At 34.7% G+C, this 18,179-nt stretch overlaps 2 protein-coding genes across 3 annotated transcripts in view; one reads left to right on the top strand and one right to left on the bottom strand.

The window, feature by feature from the left end:
• Nucleotides 1–6: 6 nt before the first annotated feature.
• LOC108556706 lies at nt 7–15,253 on the top strand. The gene is made up of 10 exons (XM_017912916.1): nt 7–1,816; nt 6,963–7,119; nt 7,213–7,320; nt 11,796–11,971; nt 12,601–12,831; nt 12,896–13,046; nt 13,215–13,358; nt 13,429–13,711; nt 13,789–13,965; nt 14,030–15,253. Exons 1-10 carry the CDS (start codon nt 146–148, stop codon nt 15,213–15,215), a joined length of 4,284 nt encoding a protein of 1,427 aa, XP_017768405.1. The 5' UTR covers nt 7–145; the 3' UTR covers nt 15,216–15,253.
• A 1,347-nt stretch (nt 15,254–16,600) lies between these two features.
• The window catches only part of LOC108556708, a 17,462-nt gene continuing 15,883 nt past the window's right edge, over nt 16,601–18,179 (bottom strand). For both annotated transcript variants that reach the window (XM_017912918.1, XM_017912917.1), the window contains exons 4-6: nt 17,840–17,940; nt 16,985–17,138; nt 16,601–16,912 (exon numbers count right to left, since the gene is read on the bottom strand). In XM_017912918.1, coding sequence (XP_017768407.1) covers nt 16,632–16,912; nt 16,985–17,138; nt 17,840–17,940 — 536 coding nt within the window. In that variant the 3' untranslated portion in view covers nt 16,601–16,631. The remainder of the gene's footprint in view (nt 16,913–16,984; nt 17,139–17,839; nt 17,941–18,179) is intronic.

Genomic DNA, 18,179 nt, shown 5'->3' on the forward strand with positions numbered 1-18,179 from the left:
AGAAGAAGCGCTGCCTTAGGAAGGAAATCTTCGTGCGACCAGATTAATTGGTAATATGCCAGGTGCGCATATTTGAGTAGCAGGTGAATTATGAAATTAAAAAAGAATAGTGGTCAATTGTTAAAATAGAAATTCTTTTCTAATAATGGCCGAGCGCATGATAAAACGCAGACAGAAACTTATAAAAAGCGCCTCGACGGAAAGCTCTGAGATTCAATTCGATTTGCCAGTGAAACGTAAGATTAAGAAACCGAAGGAACGATGGCTTCTCACCAGGAAAACGTGGAGGTACATGGCAGACGCTGGTCGAAAATTAATTCCAGATGGGACGCAAAACCGCCCTGAAGATATCCCTCAAATCGAGTCCTACTTCCAGGAGGTATGTAAGAAAGAGCCGAGATTTCTTCTCTGGCGTAAAAACTCGTACCCGGGAGCACTGGGATTCCGGAAGAAACGGAAAGATCGGCGAAAAGGCGGAAGCTGCCGCAAAGCATGCTCCGCGGACGAAGTCGACGATATCAAACCGCAGAGGCCCAAAGACTTACCACTGTATGCGTCAACGTCAGGAGGCCGCTTCGACATACAGAAAATGAAATATGACTTTCTAAATTCACCTGTTACTCCATCTACTCCAAGAACCAAGTCTGCTTTTAACACACCCACGCACGAGGACGACGATGAATCGATGCTGGTAAATATGCTAGAAACTTACCTGAAAATATCCGAAGGAGAATCGGTGAAGAATTTCGACTATCAAATGCTAATTGACAAATTGCAACAACACTTAGTTGCAACGCACATTCCTGTTCAAACCGAAACTAAATTATCTCCGAAACGCGAAAATGTCCACTTCGAAGGGGATCATCTGCAAAAATCCCTCACCGAAACGTTGAATAGATATTTCAGTCAAAACGTGAGCAGGGATAGGATCATATCAGACTTACTTACGAATAGAAAAGCCCTGCAAAAACTCTATTTTGACTTAAGGCAGACGAGGGGTTTTAAGGGTAGACGCGATTACAGCTATACGCCACCCAATTATCTGTGGGACCAATCGATGCTGAGGAGCACAAAGAATAAGCAAGATATTAGCGATTACAGGAAATCCGTTCCTCCGCCGTTAATCGAAATACAGGGTGAAAGTGTCGAGCCCGTCTATGTAGACGGCGGCATTCAGACAGATCAAATCCCCGACGAAGATTTGTGTAAAATCGAAGAGGAATACAAGAAGTTGTTGGCGGAAAGGGAGGAAGAGGAGCGTGATTCCCGGCCCTCAGGGTCCAGGCGGAAGAGCAGTGTCGACCATGACGATGTATCGCAATCAGTGAGTGATACAATAAAGCGGTATTTGCGGATGGCTCGGAAGAAAAGTGCGGATTCGGATAAAGTTGATCGGTTCAAGCGTGTAAACTACGACCGGAATTTGCGTAATATCAAAGCGAAAGGCGAAATCACGAAACCGGGCGACGACGACGGACTAAACAAGGGCTGCCAAACGAACGACGAATGGATTTTAACGTATCGCGATTTAAAGTTCGAGAGTGCTCTTGATTCTTCATCTAGCACCGCTTATTATAATAACCCATCGGAGGAGGCTATCCACCCGAACTCCCCGACCACCAAATCCCATTCATTTCTCTCGCACCTCTTAAACAAACATTCTCATGATAAATCTTCAGCAGGATTGGCCATGCAAAAGTCCAAGTCCTCTTCCAGCGTTGTCCACCATGGAAGTCGGCTCATGGCCAAGACAATCTTCAAACGCTCGAAGAGTCAATCACGGACTGCCCAGCAGCCCTCCACTTGGACTCCAAAGGTAACTTCTACTTATGCTTCTTCTTCTACTTATTATTCTTAATCCATGCTTCTGTTTTGCTTTTAGAAAATGTAAATAGTTTTTTTTTTTGCTCGAAGGTCGTAAATAAAATGAAATTAATGAGAAAAATATATTTTTAAAAGAAATTTATTTTGTAATAGAGTATTTGTTTATATGGTGAATTCTATTTTTGCGTGCTATAGTCTTTTAAATACACGCCTCAGACCGTTCGGTATTTAATTCAAATGCCGAAATTATACGTATCTTTCTCTCAAATAAAACCAACAATTCCTACAAACTAAATTATCCTTAATACATAATCGTTTTTACTACACCGAAACACCACTAAGTTACAAACTTAATGATGTTTAATGCAGCTGAGACGATGAGTTGAGAATTATTCGAGTTCCGATTTAAAATATATTGTATTAAACGGAACACGCGCGTGTTTACAAGTGAAAATACTATACATAACTTTAAAATTTAACTATTAAACATAAACCTACACTGTTTATTTTAATCGCTTTAAATATTTATGTAAATTTCTACATAGCTTTACATTTTCTATTACGCCAACCTCTAGCAAAGCTGAAATAATTCCAGCACAAAGATACAGAGAGCTCATCTCGGATAGAAGCAGAAGCAGCAGCAGCTACAATTCACAATTAACACACACAGGCGTTCATTAATCTAAATTTATCGAATATTTGCTGGATATTTGTTTTAATATCGCTTCGCTCTTTTTTTTTGCTTCTGTAACTATCATTAATCTCTCTGGTGTCATAACAGATGGCGTCTGTGTATTTATTTTCTTGATTTAGAAAATAGCGCTTTTAAAAATCTATTTGTTAAAAAAATCTTATATGTTAATTTTTTTTCATTTTATTTAAAAAAAAAATTATTTACTTTATTTTGAGAAAAAATATTTGAAAAGTGCAATAAGGATTGAGAGATTCAAAAACTAGTAATTAAGATTATAACGTAATTGGAAGTTGAAATGTACAAGTTTAAATGGGGCTGATGAAGTTCGATTAGTTATTAGCAAGGATAGTAAGGGCGAAATGTACTAAAAGTTAATGAGGTCAATATTTCTAAATGGAAAGCCCAATTCCAGGCTAATCTTCAGTTGCAGTCCAAATTCCGGGTGTTTAGTAATAAACATAAAAAGCGATGGACACGTATTATTACTATAATACTAATAGACGAGAGCTCTTCCATCGTCGAAGGCTTTACACAATGCTTACATACATGTCTTAATAATTCTGTTAATAATCCTTCAGTTAATGGGAAAGCAGTAAAAGCGTACGTAAAATTTCATTTGTACTTCATTAATACAATTTCGTTGTGTTTCAAGTGATAATAATAGTTATTAATCGGATTTAACGGAAGACAGCGATGATTTGAAAATGGCTGCTCGTTCGCACAACAATACGATTTTTCGTTTGTTTTCTTAAGCGATGCGGCGAAAATTATGATTGCAATGCGCACCGAAAATAAGAAAAGAAAATGAAAAACCCGAAGATAAGTAAAATAAAATTTACAACGTTTTAAATTCGAACAAAAATTTCACAAGATTCTAATTCCGTACTCTACTCACTATAAAAAGAACGAAACAAAATAAACAAATATGGTTTATTTTCGGATATCTCTGTGAAAGATTTGAAGAAGACGATGGAAGAGTCTCTCCAAACTCTTCTCCTGTTCTTTTTATTTTTCTCTCTCTCTCTCCACGTTCTTTGCCAAAGAACAAACGTTAATCGCATCAGGAAGATTAGCGCGCTTTTGCTTCCAGTCTCGTCCGTCTTTTTTTTTTTTTTGTTAAGTCTTTGGACAAGCTGCACTCCAATTGGATTACGTTGTTGCATAGTTACGCAATTTTCGCGGTAATACGATCCGAAATACTTCGGGTCAGGGAATGAGATTAGTGGAGAGAGCATTTCCAGTTTTTTGCTTCCACGTAGATTTTCATAGGTGGTGAATATTTCACAACGATTTATTTTCGATGTGAAAAGAAAACGGGAAAAATTAATGCTGACAACACTGGCACGAGCTATTTTTACCGACTATTTAGTGTTTCCAGCTGCCGCAATTGTTTCTCATAATTATTATTATTATATAGAAATAAGTCAATGTAAATATACAGCCATGCGACGATTTACACTTTTAGCTTTAGAAACAAGACCCACTTTTGTGAAATAACGTTTGACGTAGTTAGTAGGAGCAGCAGCGCTAACGAAACGTGCATGTTTCAAGCGAAGAAAATAACTTGCATACACAATTTATTATTATTGAATGGGAACATTTAATTTGCTGATGTGTACGTTTTTTTTTTATTCATTGCAAATAATGGAATTGTTCATGCGCGACGAAAATAACGTTGGAAATTCAATCAATACTTTCTTATTGCGTAAACAAACGTGATGCATATTGGGGGTGGGTTTTGGGGGCTTAGTTTGTATTCTAGGAAATGAGTTGGAGAACTTGGATGGAATTACGTTATTGGCAGTACGGATGCAGAAGTTTCTTAAGGAAGTAGAAAAAAGAATTCACAAATCAATACATGTTTACGAAGTCGCTTGACAACTAATTATTATTTCTGTGATCATAACGGCCTGCATAACAAAGTCTTCAGAGATGATTAAAATGATCAGGTATTACAAAGCGTATAGATTCTCGTCTTTTGAAATAGTGTAGGACGTCGCGATAAAAGCGACCTTCAATTATTTGAAAATAACTAGACATTTGTAGACTGCTCCGTTTTACCTTGTCGCATATTTTTACGAAACAACAGTTTTATAAATAATCCTCCTAAAAGCTTACAGCAATGCTGCTTTTACAGTAAAAAAAATATAGCGTGTTTTATTGTTACACATCCTTATTGAGGGTTCGGCGTACACAAAATCGCTGGTATTTCCTATTTTTTTTTTGCTCGGACCATTAGATTCTCGGGTGCACAAAGTAGGATTATTCTGGAATCTCCCCGTAGGCCGGATGAAATTTCCAACGAAAGCCCGGACTTCGGGGGCGGCATTGAATCGAAAAAGAAAAAAACTCAATATTTGCTCTCGGTCGAGGATCAAGTTGGTGGACGTCGGTCCAGGACTTTAAAAGCATTTGTTATTTCCAATATGTCGTATACATCAATATTTTAGTTTCCATTTATATATTTATGATCTATATTTTTACTACTTGTACATTTTTTTTTCTATTACATAAAGTAAGATGAACTAATTTAAATATATTAATTATTTCGTATAAGAAATATGAAAGATGAAAAAGTTTTTTATTAAACTGGGGACTGCAGAAATTTTAATATAAAATTCCAATTGTAACTTTTCCAAAAACTCATTTAAATATAGAGACGAAATGTCACGTGGCATTGACAAACCGTGCATTGGAAATGTTCATTAAAACTGAGATTGCTTTAGCAAATATTCTTTCGATCTAGTTCATGCATTAAATCGCAATTTTTCATCGTTTTATATAAATAAAGTAAATTTAATTCGTTTCTTTGGCTTCGGCACAAAATAATGAGCGCCAAATCGGTTTGCATACGCGACATTTGTTGATGAATATGCGTGAGTCCTGAAAATCTGCACAATTGCATTACACGCCTCAATGTCCTCGACACCTTCTGTTCACTCCATTCGATTCTGATTCTGATTCAGAGGAGGAGGAGTAGTAGTGTACAACACGATTGTCTGGGATTCATCCATCTGAGAGGACGCAACGCAATTTGTTCCAGCTATTGGCGCTTTCCAATGCTGAACGTGTCGAGAAAATGAAAACATATTTACTGTAATGCAATTGAGAATTCTGTTTTTATTCTTTTCTCTCTTCCAAGCACATTCAAGAATCGTCGAGAAAAGTTCAAAAATCTCGCACGCACTAGACAACTCGTTATTTTTAGGAATATCTATATTCAACATTATTTTTTTTATTAGTGGTCGACAGATAGGAAAAAAAATTGTGAATCATAAAATATTTTCTTACTAACTGTATGAATCATTACGCTATGTCAGATAATAAAACAAGTCGACAAGTGGTTGTCTGTATTCTTTAACGTTCTGATTGATGATGTCTACTTCCATCAAAATTATGAATTTGTGCACGTTATTTATTTTAAAAGTATAATAATATCTTGCAATCACGTCGTAGATGGTTTTTATATATATAGCAAAGGTTAGAAATGAAATAAAGTCGATCGTGGTAAAATTCTATTTTTATAAAGTTTTATATCGATTTTGAATCTACAATTGTTTCATGATGTCTTCATGTTTCTTTGGCAAACCTTAAAGTATACATTTCATGTTGTAATTTCTGTCAAAAAACCATTAATTCTTCAAGAAATATTTTACAACTTTCTCATGATTTTGCTTCCAATTAAGTCAATACAATTTTGTGAGATTACTAATATTTATTAATAATAATTCGATGAAATTAAATGAATTTAGATTATCAGTGAAATGTGAGGGAATTTTTATAATACACTATACAAAATTTTACTTACTTGTTTATATTTGCACATGTTTGTTTAGGAAACAATCGTAATGTGGAATGCAGCAACGCTCTTGTCGCCATTGCAAGTTTTCCTTTGATCATCACCACTTTGTCTTTCAGAATAAAAAAATGGGAACATGTTTTGTAATGTTTATTTAGTGTGTTTATTGACGCGCGTTGAAAATGTGGTAGTCATTGCTAATAAAAGTACTTGCTTTCCTTACATGTGGTGTACCTCGCATAGTGCGGGTAATCTGACTAATCGAGGAATGTATACTGTTAAAATATATCAATACTAAATTAATTATTAGCTAATATAAGTTTATCTTTACTAGCTTCTCTGGTCTATGTTAGATAAAGCAGTTTATGAATAATTAATTTAGTGTGAAATATTAGGGTCTAAGATCCGAGATAGTCATCACCTTTTGTGGATCAGTATTATGCATAGAATGCAAATGAAGCTATCCACGAGGACAGAAATTATCCGTCTTCATTATGTAAAGTAGATCTCTCGAGACATTACCAAATATACTATTGAGAATAAATTAAATTATTGAAAAAATAACATAATAGTAAAACTTTCATAATAGTAATAATAATGTTTGTAATTGTAATAAAAAAAAAACATCATTTTTGATAATTGCAGGGTTCTTGTATATGGACTAGCGTTACTGGAAAGCAAGTTATCCTTGCAGACACGACGCTGCAACACCTCAGCGACGTCGAGAGGAAAATCCTTCAGAAAGTTGCTTTGGATAAATTGCAAGCTCTAAATCTTGGTGTCACCGTTAAAGTACCTTCTGGTAAGTCTGCTAATTTTATATAAAAAATAACGAACTAAAGTTTTCTATACCATTATAGTTGTTTTGTTTAATAATGAATGTAATTTGTTTTAGATAATGTGGTTGTTGTACCGAAGAAACGGAGACCTTATTTATTGAAGAGGAAAGCGCTCACAACTGGTATTTTCGACACGAGTCGAAAGGATGCAGACAAAGATAAAGGTCAGTTGGCGAATATAAGATTATCTGTGTTTTTTATAATGCGTCTTCAATTCTGATCTGATGTCATTAAGAGGCGCTTTCATCATCGATAGAAAGCCGGAATCTTGTGTAACAAGAAGCGTTGCTTTCCATCTATGATGATGTTTTCCTCGCGCTCTTCCCATTTCCAAATAAGATCAGGACTATTTGCGTTCCCGAAAAACTCCTTAATCTGGAGTTCGTTAGCATCGATCGACCTTTAAATAAATCGCCTGCGCTTCGGTGAATTTAAAAATAATTCGTCAAGTCGACGTAGACAACAATATTAATCAAATTGAAAATTGAAATTGTGAAATGAACGTGTGAAATATGAATCAACAACCGGGGCTTATTGTTATCAACATAACTTTTTAAATGTAAATACGAGCTTTAGATGTGTTTACAGCCAAACCAAATAAACCTGGTAAGCCTGCGAAAATATTTTAATTAAAAATTCTAATTAGTAAACATGGCGCGGTTTAGAAAAAATGAGTAAAAAAATTGGTATTTTCTGCGCGATCTTCTTGTAAATCGTGCCTCGTGACGTGTGTGTGTAGTAACAAGCAATCGCATACCGTAAATACACCGGGTTCGATTATTTTCGAACATCAATCCCGTTCGAAAGAATAAATAAATCCGAAGTGTATATATGCATGCAATATCAAACTGTATGGATAGTAGTAGAGTAGGTAGCAGTAGCATCCACCCAGTATTCTCAATGCTCGTTGCGAATGAATGCGGAGCGACACTTATTTTGGAAGCCGGGTTATTTTTCTCTCAGGCAACAAAAAAAAAAATGAAAAAGGAAAACAGATATAGGTGTTTGTATATGTATATATATATTTATACACAAAATACGGATTCCCAGCATTCCCGTGGTCATATGATTGTACAGAAATACGTGCGGCCGGATCGAAAACCGAGGGATGGGTTTTTGGATGCTGATAACCTGCCTCAACAATAATAAAGTCCGTATTGTATCGAGTATTGTAGAAATGCACGCATCCTTTTCGATTACAGATTCGCATTCCTTTTCATAAAAAAAAATGCGAACGACGTTGGGATTCCTGCACGGAGGAATCTTGGCCTGTTTACTTCACTATTTTTGAAAATCTCAAAGCCCACTTGCTCGATTAAATTTAATTCGGATACCTTTTATTCAACACATTGCGTATATTTTTAACGCACGCACACACATTTTGCAGCTAAATATAAAAAAATACAATATATTTTATTTTTAACACGCCCAAACTGTAAGAGAGAAAGCCAGAAGAATTCGCGCGCGCGAACGTTCGAAGCCATTGTCCGTCAGCCAAAAAATTTAAAAGAAAAAAAAAGAGAGTAAAATTAACCTTTCTGCCTTTTTACCTCGCACCATTGATTCCCGCCCGTCTCGCCGAATGCTGCATTATCTATTACCCTTCAAACACTTACTCGTAGCTACAAGAAACAGTCTTACACGCACAAACACATTTTGCAGTAAATATAGACACTGCGAAAAACATACAAGGTTGCACAGCACCATTTAATTGCGTAAATATTTTTATTAATTTTTGAGAAGCACACATTAATCTTTGGACCAAAGCTTGTTTATCTGAAGCGTAATTTTCTCGAATTTACCTTTTCCATCTTATTTTACCTATCATTTTCTTTAAGAAATAACTAATAATCTAATTGTTCTTTGGCTTACATATAAAATACATAAAGAACAATTTTCAATTTATTTTTTTAACAAATTTTAGTTTTATTCATTGAAGGTTTTGCTTTCAACTGACCTTTGATATCAAGGTCATTCACTAACTATTGTTTCAGTATGAATTATTTTCAGTATTATAAGTTCTTAATGACTTATGATTTCCTTAAGTTTCATAATATTTCTCGAAACTCTTACATCAATAAAAATCTGTATAGTTAAGATCTTAGATTGCAAATAATATTTTAATATATTTATGTCAATTATTATTGCATTAAGATCAAACACTGGACTTTATATATAGATCAACACTGACTAGGACACACAATTGAATAGCTCAAAGTTTTCATAATATAATATGATCAACCTAACTAAACTTCTATTCAAATTTCGAGTTAGAAATTATAACGAAACATATTATGAACTGATTTTTTTTATTCACACTCTGTTCATTAATGCAAACATTGAATAAATTTAAGATCGCTGTTGACATTAGGTAGGTAATCTTTCCCAGTGGATAATTATCATTTTGATGATTTTGAACATTAATAATTACTTAAATCTATATACTAAATCTAGTGGTTTACAACTCTTCAACCTGTTTGTTGTTTCACTGTTGTCAAGTAGGCCAATAGCCAGAACATTAGTATGTGACTCTAGTCTATCTTGGTATCTACTACTAAATGTTGCTATTGTTACCTTGTAATAATAATATTTCTTAGGCATTTTGATTGGAATTGTCTTATTTACATTTTATATTTTTATTGAAACTAAGAAATATATAAGAAATAGAGTTGAATATTATTTGGATTTATACGAGCTACTAATAACATTAATATGTTATTCATTATAAAAATTATTTCAATATTGTACTCATTACTATGCAAATAAATCCTGTCATATTAAAAGCTTCGATCAAAAAGTTTTAGCGCTTTTACTAAACCCTTTTTGTTTATTTAATAATGCTTCACCCGTTCTCGTAACCTCGTTACAAAACTCTTATCGATCCACCGTAATACACACATTTTTTTTAAAGATACTCTGTTAAAAGCATTTCATATTAGATTACCTTCACTGTATAATTCCATTAAAACAATATAACCGGAGATGTTGCTGACCATTCGCCACTGCTTGGGCAAGTTGGAAACTTTATTTTATCAAAGTTCTCTCAAAGAAATTGAGACTGTAATGCTCTTAGTGTACGAGGATTTACGTGAAAACTCTACAATATAACGTTGTTAAATGTAATTGAAGTTTTTGTTATACTCTTAAGTTTCAGTTTAAAATCTTGCCTGTTATAATGAAAGCATTGAAATAATTATAATACTAATAATTGAATACAAAAAAATGGTTTAATAGTTTAATAAAATAATAAAATTTTGTATCGTTTTTAAATATCTGAAAAAAGTGAGATGATTCAGCACAGATATTTTATGACTATCACTGGCATATTTTCGGTGTCTCGTTTAATTCGAGTGCAGACGGCACTCACTATTGGTCATATTTTGAAGTGAATACATTCTTCTAGAACATATTGTATTGAACTTATTTATATTAACTATTTACTCAAAGAAATAAATGTAATAATCATTGAAATTTTACAATTTCTATTGGTATGAATTTTCGAAATTTATGAAAGTATTTTTATTACATTGAAAGTTTGATAATTAATTATTTTTAAATAATTAACAAGTTAATATTGTCTAAACGGATAGTCACGACAATCAATTGAAAATGTTCCAAGTGTACTCGTTCGTAAAAAGTAAAGGGTGGATGTAATTTGTATTAGTAACACGTTATGAGCAGGGCACGTGTTTCATTTGTAGGATGGCACGTGTAAATATGAATAGACTCTACAATAATATTATATAAATACCATTAAAATAGAGAAGCACATTGATAAATAAATGATAAATCGTTTACGCAGTAAAATATGGAATGTAGCAAATACCAATTTCATCTTAGGAAAATCTCGAGCGTGATTCATCGGTAAGTCTGATGATACGAGAGAAAACACAGTTTACGCGTTTATTCAGAATAAAAATAATCACAAGATTCGTCTCGTCTACGCACATTCAAATGTTACGAAATTTACTAGTTAGTTACTGAATTTCATTATTTGCTAATAGAAACAATTTGTTAATTAAGTTTGTTTCGCTTTGGATGTTTCAGAATTGTAGAAGTGTGCTAAATTCATTTACGAAGTTTTTTACACGTTCAAATAAAATGTAATAATGAATAGTTTCTCGTAAGAAATGAAATGATGATTGTTGTAATTTAAAGTTTGAAATTGTTGTAATTAAAAATTTGAGTTTTGAGAAGTTCAATATAAATAATTATCCGTTTTATTTTCATTGAATTGCTTTTTAGAAAACGAAATATAAGTTCAATATGATTAATATAATTTGTATATAGAGCGGTTTCAAACAGTGCGGAACTGATTAAAGAATTGATTAATTGAATGTTAATAGTTGGTTGATAATTGAGCATAACACAATATTAGATATTGGATACAAGTACACTAAAAATAGTAAAATTATGAGTAGTTGGCGCCAGGCACATGCCACATGTTGTTGTCATACGAGTTTGTTTATTGGACTTCTCTCCACTAATATACTTTGAACCGTTCACTTGTCTTTCAAGTTGTTTTTATGGAACTGTTAATTTTATACTAATACATAATTAATTTAAACATAATAATTTCGATAAGTTTATAAATTTATATGTTTGTTAATAATTCTGTTGTTCTTTTTCATAAGCTTAGGTGCTGGATCGGGATTGGTGTTCGGAATTCCGTTGTCGCAATGCATAGATAATGACAGGGTGAGGGCTGTCGGCAATGCCTGTTACGCGTCTGGCGATGAGCAAAGGCCTATGGCGAGGACGGGCAGCAGGGCCAGCTTCAGTTCTCTGATCGATTCAACGATTAGACAGGACGAGGTAATTTAAATCCGTGTTTTATATATATTTGTGTTTATTGTAATTCCACTTGGATTTGCCAACTGGAGTTTTCAGTTGTTTGTCAGTGAGTGGAGGAGCGTCGTTAAATACTCGAGACTCGCATCGCACGGTGCCAAGTAAGCCGTGCTGCTGACGTCAATCGCGAATGATGTAATAGATGATCCGTGACGTGCCTGACACACGTCCCTGATAAATCTCCACTCTTCTAACTTCTCTCATCTTTTGTAATATCCTCTCCAAAACATTTCAGGGTGTATACATTATATACATTTATATACAGATATATTTAATTTCACCTGAAAATAAACGATATATCAATTAGTTTTTTTGTGATTCACCAAAGTATACGAGACCGATGAAAAAAAAAGCAATTTAATTGCAAATTATCTTCATCCAATGTTTATTTAATGAAATTTTCTCCAGTTAATAAGTAATAAATTCTCTTCATAGCAACACCCCTAAAGTCGATTTCTTTCATTGAAATTAATGAGCTTTGCATCTTTTTGTTTAAAACATTTCTTTTCATTATACACATATTGAAAATAAGAGTTTTGTATTAATTAGCAAATGGTTCAATACAAAAAGTGCATTAATTTTCATTTATTTAGAAAGGTTCGTGCGACAGTTTATCGAGGGACAATAGGATTGCAGGCAGCGTGCCCGGTCTTCTCGATGCGATCCTGTGTTCTTCGAGCGGAGACATTACTGGGTCAACAAGCAACGAGGAGGAAAAGACTGTACCTCATATAATTACCGAGTGCATAAGACATCTGGAGATTTACGGCCTTTACACGCTTGGAATATTCCGAGTGAGCACGTCCAAGAAACGCGTGCGACAGGTAATTTTGCAAAAACTTCAATTTACTCGATACGACTTTCTGTCAATTCGTGTTTAATTTGCAGTTGCGCGAAGATTTCGATAGCGGAAAAGAATCTGTCCTAAATATCGACCAGTGCCCTCACGATGTTGCCACTCTCCTGAAGGAATATTTAAGAGATTTACCGGATCCCTTGCTCTGCAGAGATTTATACAGCGCATTTGTCCAAACACAAAGTGAGTGCTTGCTATATGTTTATTGCATCTTAAGGGCCATGCTGGACCAATTGCCCACATGTGACTCGCATAAAAGAAGGCAGTAATTTGTAGTTGGTTGAATTGGTTGAATTAAATTAATCTTGAATTTATATAGAGTTGTTGTAATATTGTAAATGTGTATTTTAGGAATAAGAAATCGTAGGTTGCAGCTGGAAGCTTTACAACATCTTGTTCAGTTGCTACCGTCAGTTAATCGAGACACCTTGCTGGCTTTATTGAATTTTTTGGCCAATGTCGCGAAACACTCGGCAGATCAAACGGACGCACTAGGTATTATATATAAATAGGCGACTTCTTGTTCGCACGTTCTTCTATATTAATTAAAACGATTACGTTGAAGGTGAGGTGCTGCTCGGTAACAAAATGAACTCGACGAATTTAGCTACGATCTTCGCACCGAACATCCTGCACGCCATCAAGCCGGGCTCGAAAGATCCCAGCGAGAGATCCGATGATCGCATCGATGTGATCAACGTGATCAGAACAATGATCGACAACTCGCACAACTTGTTCGCAATTTCTGCTGAGATGTTAGATGAAATTTACGTGCATATGATGGACACGAATCCCGACGAGCTGGACGTCTTGCTGAATAAGCGTGAGACGATCGGCTACGCCGACGAGTAAGTAGAGATTGTTTAGACGGAGGATGCAAGGAACAGAAATAACATAACATAACATCTCTTTCCTCTCCTTTTAGATCGCAAGACGAGATATCTGATGGATCGCTGCGGTCTCCCGGTTACACAACTGGATATTTAGAGGATGGTAAACACGGCGACGACGATCCCTATAAACCGAAGAAGACTTATTCCAGAGAAGAATGTTTACACGAAACTGCGGCTACCGGTGGTCCCAATGTTGCCATGAGAATTAGGTGAGTACATTTATTTATTGTGTGTTTGTGTGTGTATATAATAAATGGTATTCAATTATTTTAGGCACAAAGAACGTATTAAAGAGCGCAGTTTGAAGAAACGTCGAGACGAGTCCGCGAGTAGATTGAGGAAGGATGAAGACAGCGGTAGCAGCACGTCGAGTATTTCTCGATCGAGGGATGGAATCGCTTATGCGAAAACCCGGTCTTCCTCGTTGGAAAGTAGCTGCTCGTTGCCGGGTGATGATCACCGAGTGATGAAGTCTACGGATGAACAACAATCTGTGGATCGAAGAAAATCGACGCCTTACTTCCTTGATCAGAGCGGTATACTAACAGCCAGTTTGACAATACCAGTACAAACATCCTCATTAAACATAGACGAAGACATTCCTTACATTGAAGATTCTTATAATTATTCTGATGGCAAGCACCAGATGATAATAGGTATGGTGAAACCTACAGCTCCACCACGCAGGAGGCACAGGTCGACCAGTGGTAGCGATTCATCTGTTGCATCCGCGATACAACCGATCACTGGAAGTATTTCGTTCGTACAGCAGGGCTACGATTCGGCGATCGGATCATCGCTAACATACAGCAGTCCTCCACATAACACCGCACCATCATCTATTGCCAGTAGCATTGCTGATGCCTCAGGGATGTGCAGTTCACCACCGTCGTGGGCCTCAACGCCTCCGACCTCCCCCGACAGCCATAACACTTCCGTAAATTACATACCCGACGACATACAGCATCCAAAGTATTTGACGAAGAAAACGACGACGAAGGAGTCCCCAATGCTCCACAAAGTAACATACACCTCAACGTCGGAGATCCAAAGAGCGGGAAAACCTGCGGACATCAGAAGAGATATTCCGATGCGGAAGAAATCTGTCGAGATTCAGAAATGTTCGAGCAGTCCCGTTTTTACCGAGCAAAAGGAACGTTTCAATCCAAGTATTACCAGCATCGGTAACGCCGTTCTTCGCTCGAGGACGGCGGATTTCGAGAGGATAACTCAGACGTCGACTGAAACGAAGACGACGACGACCACAACCACAATATCGGAGAAGAAGAAATACAATAAACGACGATACACCGATTCCAGACACCAAACTCGGCATATACCAGACGCAGAGTCATTGGAATCTCAAACCAAGAAAGATATCAAAAGTTCTACGAACGTATCACAGACTGTCTACAAACGGAGAGAGTTGATTTCTAGTGTACCGACGGAATCACGCTGATTCCACTACTACCTATTATTATTATATATATTTACTTTATTTATTTACTTATTTATTCATTTGTATGTGTTCAGATAATTATGTATATTGACGTTTATCTAGTCTTCAGTTAAAAATGTATATTTAATGTTATTGTTATGTTTCGGAATAATTATAATAATAATAATAATTATTATTAAGTATATGTACAGCTATTATATTTATATATATAGATAAAAAAAACAAACTTATTTAATTTATTCACTACTCTATAAATATTTATTGTAAAAGATTTTATTTTAAATATGTTGACTAAATATATGTTGTTGGTTTCCTTTTTTCTAATATTATTTTCAATTCTTATTAAATTAATTGTGTATTATTTACTAAATGTCTAGACTACCTAGATATATACACCTATATACTTAACCTACAATCACGATATTAGGTCTTAATTGTGTTCCATCCGTTTTAGTTTAAGTCAAAATTTATAATTTTTTTTTAGCAATAATAACAGAATTTATTATTATATATGTTCGAAAAAAAAAGCCAGATTGCTTATTACAGAAAAAAATGTCTTTATACATAATACATTCACTCCTAACGTTAGCACGAAAGGACAAAGTTTGCTATTGGAACAAGAAGTTCGTGAAAAAGTAAAGAATGTAAAATGATGGCCATAGAAAGCATTCATATATTATTCATCTATCATTCCCTGGAGATGTGTACATCCACGAAAGTAAAGAAGTAACACGTGATCAAATTTTAACTTTCCCTGTGTTGTACGTGTAAAATAAAAAGTTCTAATTGAATCAATATCATTTAATTATATTATATTCATGGTTTTAAAAATAATTATGTGTAGTGAAAGGATGAAAAATAAATGATGTACAGAATAAATTACAATTATAATGAATAAATTTTATTGATTTATATAGTTTATAATTTATATAAAAATAACAATTTCAAAAAATTGCAATAACTTTTATTTACAAGCTAAACAATGCTATATTCATTTCTACAGTAGTCGTTCGCAATATGAAAATATATCTTTAGTAGATTGCAGACAGTTTGAATTTCCTTGCCCGTTCAAAAAAAAAAATGTATCTATATATATGTAATATGGTAATAACAAGAAAAAAATAATAAAATAAACTATAAATCGATAAAAACTCCATTCTTAGAATGGTTTTAACAAAGAAACATTCATGTTTTTCTATGTACATATAACTAAGTAAAATTACAATTACATAATAATAATCAGAGTATGGACGGAATGGGGGGGGGAATCCTTATCAAGTTTTGTGCATTGAATCGAGGGTAAAATATATTAATATGTAATTTAAATACGTAATTCATATAATGATCGTTTTTAAATATTGTATTGCGCTTATCACGTTTAAGTATTTCTTTTTTTGTTTGTTTGTTAAATAAATATCACACTTCAGTACTATGCGTTTGTATCCGAACCTTCTTCACACTGCCGTTTCGCGAGAATGTAGGAGATGATCCCGAGTATCCGGGATTCTGGATGCCGAGACCGTTGTTCGGTTTGGGCTTCTTCAGGCTGGACCGCAAAGGAGATCTAGTCACGGAGGATAAAGTGGATCCGTTCGAACCGATGGCCGTCGATGTAGTGTTCATCGACATCATGCTACCGTTCGTAGCTGATGAGTACGGTCTGCCACTCGCATCCGTCATCGAGATTCCACCAGGTCCTATTTGACAATTCAAAACAAACAAATCAAGCATTAATATCATCGGCGAGAGATGAAGAAATTTGCAAATACCAGGATTAGGTCGATCCCTGAAGCCGGGATTCCCGTACGTCGTGGCCTCTGTCGTCGCTGTGACTGTCGTTGGATCTCCTCCGTCGCGTCTTGCAAATATCATATCATACAACGACATAACGAATAGGATTGAATTTAATAGTATTAGCATAATCTGGAAACGAGCAACAATTTCTTATTAGGTTTTCTGAAATATTTCAGTCGGAGCACATTTATACACGAATCGCGGTAATCCATAACATAGTGTGTGTGTACATTATTATTGTTGATGTTTTTCTTTACAAAGCGCGTTTTCTGCAGAAAGAGCAGTTGGAATGGTACGTGCACTGAGATTTGATGGAAGTAATCCTTGTTTGTCACAGAGAAGAAATATCCTGAGAAATATTCAAAAGTCTATTATGTAAATGCAAAATATATATATTTAACTTAATATTATGAATTAATATTATTCTCGAATTTTCATGAATTAAAAAAAAATGTAATCTGCAAAAGTATCATATATTTAGTTCAACCATTCAGTTCAATTCCAAATGGAAATGGCGGAAATTAAAGCTGGAACTATTTCATTAATCACTGATTCAAATCGTAAATGGACACTGAAATAATGGGTTCATTGATAATGTGGAATTAGCCAATTTAAGACCCTACGTTTTCCATTGATTTCTATCTACTTAATCAACAAGAATTAATATAATTTTATCTATTATAACATTGAAATGTGTACGTAATTTAATAAGTAAAATCTTGAATCAAATGTGAAATTATAAATGAATAAAAATTGTACGTGTTACGTTCTAGTATTAACGTTCTTAGATTGTTTGGGTTTAAGTATAAGTTTAATAAAGTTGTACGAACTTGTATATAAAATGCTGGTCCCCTAGTTATCTGGAAGCCATTGTTATCTCTTTCGTCCGCCTGGAGAGCAAACAATCCTGCAGCCGCTATCGCCAGCAACGCTATAACAATATACATATAGAAATTTAGTTATTCGAAACTACGCGATAAAGTGACGACTAAAGTTAACTAGTTTCGATGCGTATTCGTCATATTAATATTAATAATAATGTTATTATAGCAACGAGCGCACGTACTAATTGGACGAGACTGTCGTTATCGCACAACGATGAGTAATTGAGTAATCCTGTTCGAAAGCAATACAACTAATGGAATTTGTACAATCGCCGATTGAAGTTTT

Source organism: Nicrophorus vespilloides, unplaced genomic scaffold (genome assembly GCF_001412225.1).
Source record: "Nicrophorus vespilloides isolate i.1.1-1 unplaced genomic scaffold, Nicve_v1.0, whole genome shotgun sequence".
In the NCBI taxonomy this organism is placed as follows: Eukaryota; Metazoa; Arthropoda; class Insecta; order Coleoptera; family Silphidae; genus Nicrophorus; species Nicrophorus vespilloides.